This window comes from Mustela putorius, unplaced genomic scaffold (genome assembly GCF_011764305.1).
Source record: "Mustela putorius furo isolate JIRA1106 unplaced genomic scaffold, ASM1176430v1.1 tig00003863_pilon_pilon_pilon, whole genome shotgun sequence".
NCBI classification, from domain to species: Eukaryota; Metazoa; Chordata; class Mammalia; order Carnivora; family Mustelidae; genus Mustela; species Mustela putorius.
The window spans coordinates 25,597,859-25,618,758 of NW_025422015.1; the positions used below are offsets into that span (position 1 = coordinate 25,597,859).

General features: G+C 33.8%; 1 protein-coding gene across 2 annotated transcripts in view; it reads left to right on the forward strand.

Annotated features, from left to right (window-relative positions):
* THEMIS (thymocyte selection associated) overlaps positions 1-20,900 on the forward strand; it is a 184,870-nt gene that overhangs the window by 69,614 nt on the left and 94,356 nt on the right. For both annotated transcript variants that reach the window (XM_004740174.3, XM_013063567.2), the window contains exon 3: positions 13,517-13,975. In XM_004740174.3, the coding sequence (XP_004740231.1) occupies positions 13,517-13,975 (459 nt within the window). The remainder of the gene's footprint in view (positions 1-13,516; positions 13,976-20,900) is intronic.

A 20,900-nucleotide genomic window follows, 5' to 3' on the forward strand; every position in this document is an offset into this window, starting at 1 on the left:
GTGCAAGCTTTTGTTTGGACATAAGGAACACAACTCTTTAAAGTTATAAAATATATTGATTTTTTTTTCATTTTACAAATACTACATACATCTTGTGTATTTGAAGATTAAAAAAATGGGGGAAAATGCAGGGAAGTGAATAAAAGTTCCCTATAATCTTATCACCAGAACTTTCTAGCATTAATATTTGGTACATTTCCTTCCTTTGTTTTTGAGTACATTATACATATGCATACATATAGACATATGTTCTAATATGATGGAAAGTAAGCCTGTTTCAGAGGACTTGCCCATGTCATTGTTCTTTAGAACATAATTTTTATTTTCTGTATAAGAGTTTTTCACATGCATATACCATAATTAATAAATCCATCCCAAACATGTTCACTTCTACAATTTATGCCATTATGAGCAGCCTTTTAACTGAAGTTTTATCTGCACTTCTGCTTATTATAATAATTTCATGTACATGAAATTATGAGTTCAGAAATAAAAATGTTTTTAAAGGTTTTGATGTGTCTTGCCAAATCACATTCTGTAAATACTCTGCCAATTTACATTCCACCAGGACCTAATGAAAGGACCAATCTAACTGCTTTTTTGAATCTACTACTTAACTATTTATTCCTTCCCCTCTGATTTTGAAAAATTCATGGCTTTATTGAGCTATAATTTATATAGCATAAAGTTCAGCTGTTTAAAGTATGTAATTCATTAGTTTTTAGTATTCCTATCTCAGCTTTTTTGTTCATTTGTTTTTAACAACATGAGTTTAAAAACCTTTAAAATCCTAGAAAATAGAAGGCCTGACACAGAGTGGCAGAAGGTTGCACTGTCAGCAGTGCAAATGAATTTAGCAGGATGACAGAATAAAAAATGCATAGAAAACAAATATATACAAAACATGCACATAAACAAATATATATTTATATATAGAAGAATATATAACCATTTAGAATTTGTAAGGATAATCTACTTAAAATAGCAAGGTAAAAACAGAACAACTAAGTTCAATATCTTTAGAACCTAGTGTAAGAATATTAGAATACTTTAACTTATGATTTACTTATTTTTTTAAAAATATATTGTAAAGGCTTTCTTATTTATTAGAAATAAAAAGACATTTTAGGTGCTTGAATCAGAAAACAATATTGTGTGTGTGTGTGTGTGTGTGTGTGTGTATAAATTGCACATGAATTAATTTGTGAGATTAACACAATGGTAAACATAATTTCTGCATTATGTCATAATTATTATAATCATAATTATTATTATGTTGGCTCTTATGAAACTAATTCTAAGGTTCATTTGGGAGAATGAGCAAGTGAAAATTTCCAAGAAAATATTTTTAAAAAAAAATAAGGTTAGTTATATTGCAAATATTAAAGCCCATTATGAAGTTATAGTAAATTATACTGTATGTTACTTATAGAAAATCAAAAGCTGAATTAATGAATTAATAACAGTGGCACTAGTTATTAGAAGCATCAAAGTAATTCTTTGAATTTGACTCTAGTGATTCAACTTAAGCATTTGTTTATAGCTCTGAGATAGACTTTAATATAGAGTATTACTTTCTATTTGATGAAGTTGGTACTGCACATCTGAGGTTAGGGAAAGAGTTATTTAGTAAATTATCATAGAATCGTTATCAATTTAGAAACAAAAAATAAAATTGGATCATTATCTTAATACCACATAGCAAAGGAAGGTTGAAGTAGATGAAAAGGTTACATTTTAAGTAAAACTTTTATTTGAAACAAGTTTCAGATTATAAATATAATGAAAAACCATAAAGAAACAATGTATTTTATTACATAAAGTGGAACTTCTGCATATCAGAAAAGTAAATACAGTAAAAAAAAAAGGTTAATAACAAAATTGACACAATTTCTGAAAGACTAGATAACACTAAAATGTAAAACAAACAAAAAATCAAGTAAATAGCCTAGTATAACATTAATTGGGAAACACTAATTGGACAAAGGACAGAAGAAACTCAGATGGCTTCTAACCACATATAAATTAGTTTGGATTCAGTGTAAATTAAAACAATAATGACAGCTTTTCCATGTATTTGTTAACTAAGGTTTATAATTATGATAATAAAATTGAGAAAGATACTGTCAAATGGTGACTCTCAAACCCAGCTGAAGGGTGTATAGAATGTTATAACCTTTCTGAATGTAAATTTGATATTCTGTTTTGAGAGCCATATGCTACTCAATTGGCAAATGTTCCTTTTGTTCATGTACAAAGATAGTGATTGATGACAGAGATACACTTAAGTCTTGATCCCTGGTCTCCTGGAATTGGTAGTCTACCTGCAAAAGGGCCTTTTATTCAGTGGTTCCACATATTAAAATAAACTCTAAGGGAATAATCATCATGGTATTATTTGTAATAGCAAAATAATGGAATCAATTTAAATGCCCAATAGTGCAGAAAAAGATAAGTATGATACATTCCTTATGACGTTTTTACAGTCATTGGAAATCATACTTAGGAAAAATATTTTAAAACATTCGATTTAAGCATGGTCCAATGTTTAATGAAACAAGTGGAATCCAAATGAATGTATATGATATAGTTTCAGTGTTAAAACATTTCTGTCTCTACTTATCAAAATGTATGTCAAGGGACACCTGAGTGACTCAGTGGGTTAAAACCTTTGCCTTTTGTTCTGGTCATGATCTTACGGTCCTGGGATCGAGCCCTGCATCAGGCTCTCAGCTCAGCAGGGACTCTGCTTCCTCCTCTCTCTCTCTTTGCCTGCCTCTCTGCCTACTTGTGATCTCTGTCGAATAAATAAAATCTTAAAAAAAAGTTTTTTAAATGTATGTCAAGATTAAAAAAAATTACCAAAATTTTAAGACTGGATGATCTCCTTGATGTGTTTTAGTGCATCAGTTTATTAATTTCCTTATTTACAGAGTTAGGAAATATCAGAGCTCTTTATGTCATAAAATTCTTCCAAGAAATAAATAAATGAAATGAAGTGATCATTAAGTGCATACTACAAACATTGGTCTGTAGAAACTATTCTATGATTTTAAAGTAATAATAAAAATTCTTTTTATTATTACTTTAATTGTTACCTTTTAAAAATGTAGAGTGGCTGCTCTGTTTCATTACACCCAGCATGGGTTCTTATTTCAGCTCTAGCTTTATGATATATATATATATATGAATATATATACATATAGAAAAAATATATATAGTGGATTCTATATATAATATATACTGTGGATTCTATAAATATATAAATATATATATACATTTCATAAAGCTATATATATTTATGTATTTTTATCCATTATTATGAAAGTAACTCTTCTGGTTTTGGAGACATTTAGGTTATTATTCTTAGTTTTTGACGGTGTGGTTAGTTTTCATCTTTTTCTCTCACATTCTGTGTCTTTTTGCAAAAGAAAGAGAAGTTAGGGGCTTTTATGTCTAGGCTACTAGACAAAGATATTTAAATTCCTCTTGATTGTATATAAACCATATAAAACTCTAATTCATTAATCTTCACTGACTAAAATATCAACACTAGCAAGTCCAGTGTCTCTGGTCTTTCCAGCTAGCTACCATCTGGGCCAATCTGTGAATAGCCTGAGGTTGTTCCATAGTCATTTCCTGCACCAGATTTCTTAATATTCTAAGGAAATTTATCTCAGAACTTCTCAGGAACTCTTGCTGACCAGGTACCAGGTCAGATCTTCTGTATGCTATCCAGCAAGCTGCTCTCCAGAGCAAATCTAGTGAGCAGAGAGGTAGGCTAACTATCTGAAGAACTCATTGCCAGTTTTCAAATTCACATCATTCAAGTTGGCTTTTTGTTGCCTAGTAATATGGAAGCAAAAGGATGTGCCTAGGAAGAAAATGTTCCTTTTTATATGCTGGAGAATTTAGAAAAAAAAAAAAAAAAAAAGAAGTTCCATTTTCTTTTTCGTGCAAATCAAAATCTATTTAAATCATAAGCTCTGAGATCCATTTTAAACTTACGGTTACATCAGGAAATTATATCTCTTCCTAATTTGAATTTAATGTAAACTGATTTTTAATTGTTTCCTATAACCATGAGTAACAGATATTTTTGAACATTGCATGGTAAAAATCAGCAAATATGTCAGACAAAGCACAACATTAAAGGAAATACCACAGCATATGTTGACAGTTATAGAAGAATTGCTGCTGTTTTCACCCTTCACACCAGAATAATTTTTTCAATATTTACCTCCCATGCGTAGAGAGGGAAACATATGGGGCTTTACATAATCATAAGCATAAACAGGTGGCTACTTAGGTACATTTAATTTGTAGGCAACAGCAATACTGAAAAACGCAATCAGCACCACATGGCTCCCCAACTCCTTCCACTAACATTCCATTAGCAAAATTAAGATCATTAAAATAGAGGGAGGGTATACTCCTCAGTCAGTTGGCTTCAACTACCTTTCAGGGCCATGAATAAAACACACTTTCAAAAATGCCTTGGCATTTTGCTGTTTCTTTTGTTCAAGGGAACTTCAGTAGCTGTGTATAATGTATACTTTATGAATAACTACAAGCAGCACAATATTTGCATTTAAAATGTGCTTATATCTCCCTATAATCTGCTCATTATGGACATAAAATTATGGTGGTTAAATTCTAAGCAATTTATCAAAGCATGGGGTCAGACAAGCTCTTCAGAGCAAAAGCAGTCCACCCTAAGAGGTCACCTAAGGCTGATTTCCATATTCTAGCATTCTGACAAAATCTGTAGACATGATTGTTGCTAGGATTTTTTGCTCAGTCTGTGTCAGATGCTACATTGTGGATTCTATATATTTTGTCTCATCTGATTTGATCCAGATTGGAATATTTATTTTGTCCTCTTTGGCCCTGTAAATACTGATCTCTCTGACCTTCTAACCATCCCACAAAGGATTAGAATTCTAGAGTAAAAGAAAATAAAGAGAAAGAATAATTGTTTATTATTTTGCTTTTTTGGTGTTTGCTATGTGTACGTGTGAAGTACTGTGTAAGCATGTCACATGTATCAACTCCTTTAATCATCACATTGACTTTATGAGGTAGATGATATAACTTTCTCCATTATGCAGAGAAGGAAATTAATTGTGGCCCTGGGGGGTGTAAGTTTTTGAGTTTACACAGTGATGAAAGAACTAAAGCCAGAATTAAACCTAGACTGTTGAAATGAACAATTAACATTTTTAAAAGCCACTCCATTTTACTATTGAGATAGTTGTGTATTGCTTGTCCTGAAAATTCTACTGCCTAAAGTCACCCAAAGCCAGGAATAATAAATGTGCAGTATTTCTGAAGAATTTCCTAAAAAAGCCTACTGAGAGACTTTAGGGTGGCTGAGGTCTGTGGCGGTTCTTCCCAGTCCTGATGCCTCTGTGTGTCTTCCTAGAATACAAGGGGCAATGCCCTGCACAGTCCAGGGAGCTGTGGTTACTCATCTTCAGTGGTTGGTGGAGAGAAAGCTTTATCATGAACAACTGCGTATGACACATTTGTTAATAACCCAAGATTATAATAGAGCTTTAGGCATAGACATCAGTTATATCACTTGATTTCAAGGTCTAACATTATTAATGTAAATTGTTAACCCAAATATATTGAATATTACATAGTCACTCCTTTCAAGGAGTTTAAGTGTTAATGGGAAAAAGACATTTTTGTTTGTTTGCTTTTTCTTTTTTCTTTTTCAAAGATTTTATTTATTTATTTGACAGAGAGAGATCACAAGTAGGCAGAGAAACAGGCAGGGGGGTGGGGGAAAGCAGGCTCCCCGCTGAGCAGAGAGCCCGATGTGGGGCTTGATTCCAGGACCCTGGGATCAGGACCTCAGCCAAAGGCAGAGGCTTAACCCACTGAGCCACTCAGATGCCCCCAAACTGAGGGTTTTATTTTTTTTTAAGATTTTTATTTATTTATTTGACAGACTGAGATCACAAGCAGGCAGAGAGGCAGGCAGAGAGAGGAGGAAACAGGCTCTCCGCAGAGTAGAGAGCCCGATGTGGGGCTCGATATCAGGATGCTGGGATCATGACCTGAGCTGAAGGCAGAGGCTTCAACCCACTGAGCCACCCAGGCGCCTCTCTTTTTTCTTTTTCTTTTTTTATTAATGCAAAGTTTGAACCAAAAAGGTAAAGATGAATCGAAAGCTTTTATGATTTATTCTTTTTATCTCCAGGTAAAATAACTATTAATAGCTAATAGCTATTATAGACAATTCTGATCCCATTGTAAATGTAAAGACGTTCAAATACAGGAATTCTACAGTCTCACTTAATCTCCTCTAACATTTAACAGATGCAGTTGCCATCTTTGATATGACTCCTGCCTTCCCAAAGACTCAGTAAATTATTAGGCCAAATTTTCTTATCATGAACTTTAATTTTCCTTAACATTTCTTGTTTCTGCTGTTCTATCAAGACTCTTCTGTCTTATTCTATGAAGATTTTTGGAGTCATTCATTTGTTGAAGATGTTTAATAATCCCATAATTGATTTTGAGAAATCTGGAGCACTTTCTCACAATTTGGACATTATTATTATTATTATTACTATTATTATATATCTCAATACTTTGCTCAAGGATTATGATTTTTTGCCTTGATAAGATATTTCATGCACCCCATTTCAGTTTGAAGTTGATCAAAGATGCTTGACCTAGAGTTTCTCATGGAAATGTTGGATTTGGGGTAGTCTCGAAAAAGGTAGTTTTTGTAGGATATGCTGACCTAAAAAATGTCTTGAAAACATGACAAAATGATAGAAAAGCCACAGGAGGCATGAGAAATGGAAATCTATTTAGATACATTTAAAATAACAAGGATGTTAAGAATTTGATTGCAGGAGAGAGTGCAGTTACAATTTTTAAAGAAGCGGAAGCACACAACCACAAAAATAAGTGAGATGCACTTTGCATCATTGACAGAGAGGAAGACACATAATCAAATGTGTAGTGGTTTGATTTATCTCCAAATCTTCTTCTTCATATAGCTTAGTTAATTAGAAATTTTTGAACATGCATCTCAAATATCTATGTATTTATTCAAAATTGTGTGTGCATCTTTGACATATATATCTTTACTTCCAACTTAAAGGCAAATTTCTTTGTGATGATCATGGAAATGAACCTGCTTTTTGATAACTTTGAGACGTTAAAGAAGTTTCAGCCACTTTTTATGTATCATTAGACTATCGTATCCTTGTTTTACCTCATAATATGGCTGAAGAAAAGTTTTGAGTGAGAGTAGAAATGTCAATCAACTCTTTCATTTCTTTGTTGCTCACCTGTGTTATATTGTTATTTTCAATACATGGGTTCTTGGCAGGTAATGCTTAAAGGCATTTATCAATTTTGTCTGAATTACTTTATTTAAAAACTATGATAATGTATTCTGAAAACCTACTTAAATATGGCCGCACGACCTGCCACACACTGGAAGTACATGAGCCCGTGAGGCAGCCCTGTCAACTCCCCACTTTGTGTAGTCCCCACACCTCTCTCAGAGGCCTCACCTGCATCTCCAGGTGCCTGCCCATCTGACACATGGACAGATGAAACTAGTGCCAATCAACATCTTAAATATCAGGAAAGTCCATTTTCTTATGTTGCTTGATTTAAAAAGCTCAAAGATTTTCTGCACCTAAAAGGAAGGAACCCTCTTCGTTAGCTAATGAAAGGCTAGACAAACAGTTTATAATTTATAATAATAATGGAAGATTGAAATGTGTAACTGTGATTAAGCCCTTGAACTTTAGAGACAAAAAAACCTACTATGTATCTTGTGAGCCATGGAGAGATAGAGGATTTATGGCATCTTTTCAAACTTTCATATCCTTTTATCTGTGAAATATATGTATTTTATTTGTAGCTACCTCACACTGCAATTTTGATAAATATACATATACATTTCCAGCATATTCTAAGATGCATATTTTAATAATCCTATTTTTGTTTTTTCACTATTTTTTAGTTTTTTTTTATCATAGTAAGTGTACTGTTCAATCTCCATCAGCCTTTTTCCTCATTGCCCCACTGACCTCCCCTCTGCTAACAATCAGTTTGTTCTCTATAGTTTAGAGTCTGTTTTATGATATCTGTCTCTTTCTCTCTTTGTTCCTTTACTCATATGTTTTGTTTCTTAAATTCCACATATAAATGAAATCGTATGGTATTTGTCTTTCTCTGGATGACTTATTTTGCTTAGCCTTATACTCTCTAGCTCTATCCATGTTGCTGCAAATGGCAAGATTTCACTTTTTTAGGGCTGAATAACATATGTGTGTGTGTGTGTGTGTACGTGCACACACACACATACACACGCACATACCACACCTTCTTTATCTGCTCATCTATCAGTGGACACTTGGGCTGCTTCCATAATTTGGCTATTGTAAATAGTGCTATAAACATAGGGATGCATGTAAATGCATGTAAACATAGGGATGCCTTTGAATGAGTATTTTTGTATTTTTGAGGTGAATACCCAGTAGTGCAATTCCTGGATCATAAGGTAGTTCCATTTTTTTATTTTTGAGGAATGTCCATATAGTCTTCCACAGTGGATGCACCGGTTTGCATTCCCATCAACAATGAAAGAAAGTTCCTCTTTCTCCACATCCTCCCAACACTTTTGTTTCTTGTGTTTTTAATTTAAGCCATTCTGACAAGTGTGACAGCTTATTGTAGTTTTGATTTGCATTTCCCTGATGATGAGTGATATTGAGTATCTTTTCATGTGTGTTTTGACCATCTGTATGTTTTCTTTGGACAAGTGTCAATTCATGTCTTCTGACTATTTTTAACTGGATTATTTGTACTTTGGGTGCTGAGTTGTTTAAGTTTTTTTTTTTAATGTATTTTAGATACTAACCCTTTATCAGATATGTCATTTGCACATATTTTCTCCCATTCAGTAGTTTGCCTTTAAGGTATGTTGATTATTTACTCTGCTGTGCAGAAACTTCTTCTATTGATGTAATTCCAATAGTTTATTTTTGCTTTTATTTTAGGAGACATACCTAGACAAACATTGGTATAGCCAATGTCAGAGACGTTACTGCCTGTACACTTGTCAAGGGTTTTTACGGTGTCAAGTCTCACTTTTAAGTCTTTAATCCATTTTGAGTTTATTTTTGTGTATGGTGAAAGAAAGTGGTCAAGTTTCATTCTTCTGCATGTTGCTGTCCAGTTTTCCTAACACCATTTGTTGAAGAGACTGTCTTTTTTCCATTGTATATTCATTCCTCTTTCATTGAAGATTAATTGACCATATAACTGTGGACTTTATTTCTGGGTTTTCTGTTTTGTTTCATTGATCTATGTATCTATTTTTATGCCAGTATGATATTGTTTTAATTATTACTGCTTTGTAATATAACTTGAAGTCTAGAATTGTAATACCTACAGTTTTGCTTTTCTTTTTCAAGGCTGCTTTGGCTATTTGAGGTCTTTTATTGCTCCATGCAAATTTTAGGATTGTTTGTTCTAGTTCTGTGATAAATGCACATTGGTATTTTGATAGGGATTGCATTAAATGTGTAGATTGCTTTGGGTAGTATAGACATTTTCACAATAATTGTTCTTCCAACCCATGAGCATGGGACATCTTTCCATCTTTTCTGTATCATCTTGAATTTCTCTTATCAGCATTTGATAATTTTCAGAGTATAGGTCTTTCACTTCTTTGGTTACCTTTCTTTCTCCTCAATTACAGTATTGTGATCATTTTGATGATGTATGTGTAAAATGTGAATAATAAAATTTACATGTCTGTATGCAGTCTTTTGAGGCCTTTCTCACATGTGGCAATATATATTGCTTTTTATCCTTTCAGCTAAGCACATATAAACACCACTGTCCTGTCAATTCCCTTTTCTACCTCTTAAACATCTGGTTAGTGGGGACTCAAGGATTCCAGTGAGTCAATGCATGTAACTTTGTACATAACATAGGTATATTACTGTATACAACAACAATCTGGTGCTACTGTTTTGTCCTTGGCATTCTTAGGTGTTGCCTGATTCCTCTCCTCTGTCATAGCACAGTTGTATTATGTTCTATGAATAGTGAGATTTCAGTTAGGGGTATTGCCTATGGCTTTTATCCTGTCATCCAATGTGAAAAATGTGTACGTATTTCATACTTGACTCTTACCACTTACCTCTCAACAGATCATCGAGCTTAACTTTAACAAAATAAATAGTGTTTTTGTGTGAATGGGAAAAAGATTTATGACTGTTACTGAATGTTACTTTTTATCTCTTGGATATTCCCAGGAAGAGGGAACCATAGGATTTGGAATTGGGGATGTAGCAATTAACAACTAGGACACATCCAAGCTTTTACAAAACAGACTGATTATTTACCCTGTGTTGGGCTATTACTTTCAGAGAATTAGTAGGCAAAGTTCACTTATCTCAGAGATGGAGGGAATATTTTTGGTTGGAACTAGGAAAGCAAGGCAGGCTAGATATTATCCTATGAAAATGATTGTAAAATCTTCATGATGATCTTATGTTTTATATTTTAAAGAATATTGTCGGGGTGCTTGGCTGGCTCAGTTGGTGGAGCATGTAACTCTTGATCTCTGAGTCATAAGTTCAAGCCCCACATTGGACAGGAAGTCTACTTAAAAAAATTGTTTAAAAATAAAAATAATTTTAAAATAATGTGATATACAGTTAGAAATTTTAATTTTTAAAATTACTCCCTATTTGGGTGGGAATTGATGAGATTTTTAAAAAGGTAGAAAAAAATCTGATGAGCATAAATTATGCACAATGAATCAGGAAATTACTCTTGTTCTTACACTGGAGGCTCTGGAAAGGCTGATAAATGCAAAGGGAGAACGGGTAATGAGATCCATATACATATCTTGTGAACGAGAACAAACATGTTTTCCTGAGCAATGTCCTTGTGAGTTATGTGCAGGATGGGGAGACAGCCTAGTATGGTGGTAAGAACATAAAACTTGGATGCCAAAGGTCTGATTTGAGATCCTAGAGCCATGGCAATGAAAATCGTGACCATTTTAGATCCTTCAGTGATAACATTTGTTATATTGTCCTTAAAAGATCATTGTCAGGATAAATGATGCATGAAAAAAATTTTCAATCTTGTGAATTTCCATACAAATTTCAGTTGTTACTACTATTAAATTGGCAGATCATTAAGAATTCGCTAAAATTATAATGTTTTCAAAAACTTAAGATTCAGAGAAAAGATCTTAAAGACTATTCACTCATCAGTTAATTTTCAATAGATGTGTGTGTATACACACACACATGCACACACACACACATATATATATATATATATGAATGTTCATATATATGAACATTAGTTTGTATAGTATCAAATGGCTGTTTAGAAGGATAAACTCTGGATTGGTGGCAATAGTAGAAGAAGAAATAAGTTAATCAAAGATATTGTCCTATGTCTACCACTTAGTATGTTAAACTGTATACTTAATCATCTTCTAAGGAAAAACACACAGGTTCATAGATAGATTTTTCTTGCAATAGAGACATCCAACAAGACAGCTCTGAAGTATTTGATTAACTTGAAATAAATGGTGGCCCTTAGGATTTCAGGTTTTTCTGCTTTGTAACATTTTAGGTCTGTTATTACCTTAGGTGAACACAATTCCCCAAGAAAGAAGATGCTGAATTAATTCTTCTATGACTTATGTCATCAATATATTTAGAAAAAGAATAAAACTATGTGCCTCTACCATTTATGAGATTCTAGGTAGCTTTTTTAAAAAAACATTTCACAAAAACTGATCAATTTTATATACCCTGATAATGAGTGTAGGCTCTTAGAAACAAATCTTCACATACAGACAAATGAGATAAAACATAGGTATGCACATGCACACATACACACAAATTCATTTATTAGCAGAGTTCAAGAATATTCTCTTATTGGATTTTCCCTGATACAAGATCTAATAAAATAAGAAGCTCTCTCAAAGTAAATATTTCCTTGCTTCACTGTCTTAAAACACACCATACAGTGAGTGAACCCTAGTCAAATTTCTAAAGCTTTTCAGGACATATTGCGTATACTACCTTGCTTTTTGCCAGGATTGCATCACTGGACTTTTTCAGGATGTTTATGTCTAAAAATAACCCAAATCCTTTTTTTGTTTTGGCAAAGATTAGCTACAAAAATAACTGATCATTTGTGTAGTAACCCATAATAGACATGAGACAATATAATCTGTTAATAATGATTTAATATGTAGATAAATTTAATTGGAATATATTTTTTGAGTAAACTAATAAATGGTTTTTCAAGCTATATTGAATTCTAGTAAGATTGTTTCATTGTCTAATGAGTATCTAGCAAGATAATCTATCTTCTTAATTCTTGCTAGGATATAATACTGTCATTCATTTACTTTTGTGTTAAGAGAGCAATTACCTACTTTTCTTCTTTGTTCTTATTTTCTCTGGAATTTATTAAAACCTCTTCAATAAAGTCATTTCTGAAAATGCCACAAAGCAGATGTGCCCATAAAATAAACATAATTGAAAGAGGAGAATTAAACATGCAAGCCTCAAAAGCTATATCTTAAACAGTAAAAATTAACACTGTATCAGTGATTATCCCAATAGTATTAGAAGAAAAAATTTCCAATAGTGAAACTATGGCAAAGTTAGAGAAGCAATGAAAAGAATGATATACCCCCAAGAGTATTCAATCAAGGGCAGCTGCCTAAACTGACATTTTTTAAAGGAGAGTTACATGGAGCACCAATATATCAGGGTATATTATCATTTATTAATGGATGATTCCCCAAGAGTTTACAACTAAATTTTCAAAATTCTACATGTTATATTCTCTTCTTAGGAGTTGCAAGGCATCTAGAGTTTCTGAGAAGTATTTAATTGGAAATATGTAGGTAAATACATATAACATAAAATTTACTTTTAAAAATGTACAATTCAATGTCATTAAGTACATTCACAAGGTTGTATAATCATCACCACTGTCTCCTTCCAAGTATATAACTCTGTGATTGTTAATTTGACCATGAAACAGTTTTCTTCTGGAATATCTTTTATTTTTTTGTATGTCGAGAAAATATACTTAGGGAAACGATCTAATCCAGTCCTCTCAATTTAAACATTGAAAATAGAAAATGTGATTTTAAGAGATTAAATGTCTTGCTGAAGATTATACAGGTCATTGGGATACAGTCAGTCAGTATTTCATTCATATTTCCCACTTCCAAGAACAGGACTTTTCTATTTCAAGGTGTTTTCCCCTCGTTTCCATTGGTGTTGCCTGAATCCAATGACCCAGTAACCTACAAATAATACATTACAATTTGACCTGAAAAAATCAGGACTAAAACAAATACATTACTTTTTAAAAGCTACATTGTACTTGTTTTATAACTCTCTCACTGTGGATTTCTTATGAGAACTTTCATTGTAAGAATTCTCTTTAATTTACATAATTCTTTTGTTCTTAGGTCTTTTTAAGATTGTGGCTGATAAAACTCCATACCTTACTATGGAAGAAATAACAAGGACCATTCACATTGGATCAAGTAGACTAGGGCATCCTTGCTTCTATCATCAGAAGGATCTAAAGCTAGACAATCTCATTGTAAAACATGGTGAGCAAATCATGCTCAACTCAGTTGAAGAGATCAGTGGAGAAGTAATGGTGAACTGTGGAGTGGTAAGGAATCAGCAGAATCACTCATTTACTTTGCCTTTGTCACAAGAAGGAGAATTCTATGAGTGTGAAGATGAACATATTTATACCCTAAAGGAGATTGTTGAATGGAAGATCCCAAAGAACAGAACACGAACTGTGAAGCTTACTGGTTTTTCAAATAAGTGGGACTTAACAAATCCATTCCCTAAAGGTTTTTATGGTGCTCTGGTTCTCAAGCCTGTTTATGAGATTCAAGGTGTGATGAAATGTAAGTATCCACTGAGAATGATGCTCTATGAGGGTGAGCACTGTGGGGTTTGGGAAGGAGGAAGACTTTAGTTTGAAGAATGTGACCCTGTCCCCAACTTGTCCTGTAAGACCGCTGAGAGTTAGATTCTCATCTGTAAATAAATAAACCGTGTATTTCGTGCAAAGGTCAAATTGAATATATATATATATATATATATATACATATATATATATATTAAATTGTGTGGTGCTATCAAAATGTAAATACAGTAATTGGCAGGTGCAGACAGGTTAAACTACTAATTCATTTCTTTCACTGCCAGTTAAACATGGTCAGAAAAGAGCTACTTTTAAAGATAGAGTATATTTGGCTAGAAAGAGCCTTTCTTGTATGAAGGTGGTCAGCAAAGTGATAAGGATGCAAAGTTTCCTTAATATGTCCCTTACTGCTATTTTTGTAATAGCTTCCCCCCCCCCCTAGCTACCCACCACTGGTCATAAATCTTACTAGCTAAGAGTCCCTCTGGCTCAAGGGAAAATGATGTGACAAATTAATTCACATATAAGTGTATTTTAATATATAATATTTATAGGATTATTTGTATTTAAAAATAGGAATAGCTGGAGAGACCATCCCAAAGGAATTAATACTTTGAATTTTCAAGATCATGGCACTAAGTGGGCAACCATGGAGCAAAGAGTTATGTAGGTAGTCAGAAGTCCTGGATTCTGACCCTGGGTCAGTAATTTAATAGTTGATGACTTCGGGTGAGCCATTTAAACTGTGACTTTGCAGAGGGGATGATGATATCTCTTTTGCCTACCTCTTAGAGTAGTTTTAAGAATGGAATAAGATTGTATTAAGGTACTGTGTATAACACTTGAGGAAAAAAAAGCAGTATGTAAAAATGTTTAGTCAAAGGTTATTCCTTGGATATGTCAAATTCTAATTATCTCTGCTCCTATAAATATTGTTGGTTGTTGGTCACTTACATAAATATGAAAAAACTGTTGCGAATCTTTGGGTCGTTTTAGAACTACATGTTAAATTTTGTTACATGTAAGTGATTTAGCCAGAAATTAATTAATTCATCTGAATTAAAGGTACAAGGAAGGAATTCCATTCAAGTAGTGATTATATTTTAATACTGCAAAAAATTGAGGCCACAGCATGATCATTTTTTAATATGACAAAAAATGGATGTCACAGCAAATTTTAGACCTCACATTAATGTTTTGTTAGCTGTCCCAAGATGTGTAATTGAAATTGATAATTGAGTTTTCCTCACTTTTCATAAAAAATGTATATAACATTTTCTCATTTTAAAATTTGTTAATTTTTAAAAACCATTGGCATCTCCTATCAAACAGCTGCAAATGTAGGCCAACTCAGAACCTAAGCATGTAAATAAGGTAGCTACTGCATTTTGTGAATTTAGATTAGAGATCAACAAAGCCTTCTCTGAGGAAAAGGCATTTAAACTAAGACCTGGAAGATGAGTAGGAGGCAAAGAAAGAGGAGACAGCATTGAAGGAAGTAATAGCAATTTCTAGGAGAGCAAGTAAGCAAGATATTGGAGCTTCAGTATAGCTGGTGTGAGAAAAGAGAGGATAGGTTGAGACAAATATCAAAACATGCAACTGGGTAGTGGAATCAGTCATGGAGAGTCTTGACATACATGTTAAGGGATCCAAAGGGCAAATTAATAAAGGTTTCAGTGGAAGGGACAGGACAGAGGAATATAAGGAGGCCATTAGGTGTATGGCAGGGTATTGAGGGGTTAGCACAATAGTGATATCAGCAGGACACTTGTTCCAAATTGGTATTTAAGAAGTACAACCAACAAGATTTGGAGGTCTGTTGGAAGGAGGAAAGAAGTCAATCTGATCTGTAGGCTGCTGACTTGATCTACTAGTTGGATGATGATACAGTTTACTAAATATAAATATTGACAAATGAACAGGACATATTAACACAACTGTTTAGATGGACTTAGGTATGGTTTCATGCTAACCAAGGCCCCAGAAGAAGGCCTTTGGTTAAGCTAGCATCCTTTTCAAAATATTTTAGTCTAATTTCCATTCTTTAATGGTATTTAAATCAAATTTTGATTTCTTTTGGATCTTTACTTTTTTAGGGATTATTTTAGACATTAGTTCTTTTTGTATAGCAATTTCAGGACAGATGCTGTTATGGTACTGCTTTGCATGTGTACTGACTACAGAATATTCTCTGGAAATAGAGGACAGGTGTCCCAACACAAAAAATCCAATTTTAAAAATTACTGTTGTAGGCATTTTTCTTCTAAATATAAAATCTAGACTATTTTTTAAAAAATCAATTGTGGTCTTGTTTTACATTATTCTATCTTATATTAAAGATTCAAACTTGCCTTGAAGTCAACAGCATATTGCTTGCTAAGTTACTTTCCGATGGCCTGGAGTTCAGACATATTTGAAAACCCTCTTGTCTCAAGTCCTCCCTTTCTCAAGTGACAAGAAAAAGAATAGGTCTGAGGCAGGGATAGAAAATTTTAGAGAAACCTTAGGGGTAAAAGCAAGATGAAAAAGACTGAGAACTATGGGAAGCTTTGAAATATTGATTTGCTGAAAAGAGAACATAGTAAGTAAATAAAGAAAAGAAGGAATATAACATATTCTACTCCTGGTGTTAGGTGTTTAATATGTTATTGATGTGAAAATTTAGGCATCATAAAAAAGTAGCAGGGCATGTTTACATGAAATATTAGTTCCTGGAAACTCTTGGTCATAATTCCCATTATAGGCCTGAAGTCCCTCTTAACTCTCACTATACATTTCATGATTTGTAAGACATTCTGTCTCTTCGGAAAATAGATATAAATAACCACCCAGGACCTTTAACTACTAGTCTCATGTAAGTCATAGTAAGATCTGTTTGTGTCTTTCATTGGAAGATAAAATTCATGTTAATGTGGCAAATGGAATACATAATATTTACAAATGAAAAACTGACTCATCTATTTAAAGTTGTCACTAAAAATCAGAAATCTTGCTTGTTAAAACTTCTTAATCGTCTTATGTTTTGATGTACAGATTGATAATTACTTTTCTCCTGATGAAAATTTCAAGAATCGAAAAAGCTGCATTTCGTTTTAGGTAAAAACGTCAATGCCTTCCAAAATTTAAGGGTACAGTTTTTGCTTAGATATATGACATAGCAACTCATTTATAAAATGAAGGTTGGAATCACACAAACAGAAAGGTGGTATCAGAAAAGCAGTATCTGAATTTTGAATAATACGTGATAAATAAATAGCAAAAAAACCCACAAAAACCAAAAAAACCACAACTAAAAAGCATTGGTTGTTTAGTATTCTGAGGTGACTTCTTAATTTTTTTTAAGATTTTATTTGTTTATTTGACAGAGAGAGATCATAAGTAGGCAGAGAAGCAGACAGAGAGAGGTGGGGAAGCAGGCTCCCCACTGAGCAGAGAGCCCCAATGTGGGGCTCGATCCCAGGACTTTTGAGATCACAATCTGAGCCAAAGGCAGAGGCTTAACCCACTGAGCTACCCAGGTGCCCTCCTGAGATGACTTCTTTCTTTCATTTTATTTTAAAAAATAATCTCAATATTTATCAAAGTCAAAAAAGTCAAATAGTGGTAAAAGGATTTATAACAAAGTGATCCCTTGACCATTCCCAAATTTTCCCCACGTTCTGCTATTTTGAGGCAACTGCTTTAAATATTTTGTTTCTGCGTTTTTTGTATTTACATTTGAATTTCCAATGTCCATAATCCCAACCCCTTCTCCAAATAAGGTAAAGGTAGTGCAATTTTTCAAGGCATTGACTTTATATAGGATTTGAAGAACACTCATCCCCTTCATGAAGACTCCACCCTAGCAACCTCATCAAATTCTAGTCACCTCCCAAAGACCCCACCTCTTAATACCATTGCACTGGGGAGTAGGGTTTCTTTTTCTTTTTTCCTGGGGGCGGGGGTAGGGGTTGGGGGAGTAGGGTTTCAATATGTTTATACTGAGGGATGAAAACATTTAATCCATGATAAGGTTGTCTTGGGATTTCCCTTTAAAACCATCTGGGTGGTCCTGTTCTTTCACTGTGATGGCAGTTTTTAGTCTGGAAACTCAGATATTTCATTTCTTAGATAATTTCTTTGATAGTGTCCTTTCAACTTTTTTTTTCTCTTTTCTCTTTCTGTAACTTCTGATCTTTTGTTGAAGTTCCCATTCTGATCTAGGACTATTTTCTTCCCTATTTTACATCTTTCTTGTCTTTGGTTTACCTTCAGGGAAAATTTCTTAACTACATTTCCAACTGTTTTAATGAATTTTTAATTTCAGCTATCATATTTTTAATTTCCAAGAGTTATTTCTTACATCATTTTTTAAATGTTACTGTGTTCTTGTTTTAAGAATGCAATATCTTATCTCTCTGAGACAATTTTACAGTTTCTTAAAGTTTGCTTTGTTCCTTGCATTTTATCTGCCTGTTTGGGACGCCTGGATGGCTCAGTGGGTTAAGTGTCCCACTCTTAAATTTCAGCTCAGGTCATGATTTCAGGGTCGTCAGAGCCTTGAGTCAGGGTCCATGCTTGGCATAGAGCCCACTTAAGATTCTCTCTCTCCCTCCCCCTAAAAGGAAAAAAAGAAGTTTTGCTCTGTGTCACTCTTATTAACTCTTTTCCTCAATGCCTGGTGCTTATTGGCCATTTGTTCATATTTATATGTGGGACACTATTTTTTTTTTTAATTTACAAGTGAGGCATGTTTACATAATAGCCCTTTGTTTCTGAATTTTAGGTTTCATTTTGCCAGCTTTTGTTCTCAGAGCATTCCCTAAGTTCAGGCTCTAAGCCTTTCCTCTAGGACTTGCTCAGTTTCATCTGAGAAGAATCTTTCTGATACCTTGTGGGCCTTCTGAAACTTCTGTAGCTGAGTGGGGAAGTTGCTGAGGGTTTCACCATTTCCCCATAGGGTTAGACTTAACTCCTTTGCTCTCAGTCCCCCTGTTACTTCCCTGATTGCCTGTGCCTAGCTTCCAGATTCTATGACACTGCATCAACTGCTTCCTGCAAAGAGAGAAGTCATAGGCATGACCACTTGTCTTCCCCAGAATAAAGTTGGAGACCTGGAGTTAACCACGCATCAGACATTCAGATAGCCCCTTTGCCCTCTACATTCTCATTCACAGGTCATTGGAGCCTTATGTCTCCAATTTATGAGCCTTTTTGAAATCTCATGGGACAAGCTTTCCATTGTACTATGGCTTCTTAGGAACATAGGCTTTCCTTTTTCTTTTCTGCCTAATTTTTGACCCTTCTGCCATTTGTGCTCTACCTTCATTCCATGTAAGGGTTGTAGATGTCTTTTAGATTTACTGAATCTTATTCTCTTTTTTCTTTCTCTTTCTTCTTTTTGCCCTTATGCTAAATTTGAGAGAAAAAAGGGTTGGGGGGGGTGCGTGGGTGGCTCCGTCGTTAGGCATCTGCCTTCGACTGGGGTCATGGTCCTGGGGTCCTATGATCGAGCCCCACATTGGGCTCTCTGCAGGGCAAGAAGCCTGCTTCCCCTCTCCCACTCCACCTGCTTGTGTTCCCTCTTTCACTGTCTCTCTCCATCAAGCAAATAAATTAAAAATCTTAAAAAAAAAAAAAAGAGGGGGTTGGAAAGACACATATTTCACCTATCAACTCACTACTTACTTAAACTAGTCACAGCCCAAAACTTTTCCTGGACCTACAATAATCTTGAGAGAACTGGTTGCTAATTTTGTTAAAAGAGAAGTACAATTTATAAACAATATTTTTATTAAAAGATAATTTTCAGTAATTTATTAGCATATCAGAGTGAGTTTCTTATGTATTTATTTTTATATTCTCAATGCATGAGATAAGTAAATGTTCAATATTGAATAAATTGAATACATGACGGGCGCCTGGGTGGCTCAGTGGGTTAAGGCCTCTGCCTTCAGCCCAGATCATGATCTTGGGGTCCTAGGATCAAACCCTGCATGGAGCTCTGGGCTCAGCAGGGAGCCTGCTTCCCTCTCTCTCTCTGCCTACTTGTGATCTCTCTTTCTCTGTCAAATAAATGAAAATCTTTAAAAAAATTGAATACATGAAAAAAAAATCGAATACATGAATTAATGAAGCAACTAAAATATCTGTTTTTGTATGCACACATACTGCATAGTACAAAGTTCCTATTTAGGTAACAAGAAAAGTTTCCTGCCTCACTATATTCAGATATGATTTATTATGATAACATATTTATGAATTTAATAGCTAAGGAGAAAGAACATTCACTTCAGGGCACCAAAGTTGTATTGTTTATATTTGTATAACAGGTTCAATTTTTATTAGTGATGCTTTTCTTAATGTGCCTATGAAAATATTGTGACTTAACATGATATTTAGAACCAATGAATACTTTAGTCCACTTCCTTTTCATTTTCTTCCTTTAGGCAAGTAATCTTATTGATAGTAGAAATATCAAACAGTAAGCAGTATAAGGTACAATTTATATGTGTATTTATTTATTCTTATTCTACCAACTGTAAATATTTTACCAGTGTTCTCCAGAAAAACAGAAAATATTTATTACATTATATATAATTATATTGTATAATATAAACAAAATTACATATTAATTAATTTTAAGGACTTGACATATAATTATGAGGGCTATTAAGTTCAACGTTCATAGGACAGATTGGCAGGCTGTAAACTCAGGCAGAAGTTGATGCTCGAATTTGAGGCAACATTTTTTCTTCTCTGGGAAACTCCAATATTTGCTCTTAAAGCCTTCAAATGATTAGATGAGACTCACCTATGTTATCAAGTGTAACATCATTCACCCAAAGTCAACTGATTTAGATGTTAACCACATCTGCAAAATACCTTTGCAGAAACACCTAGAATAGTGTTTGATTAAGTGA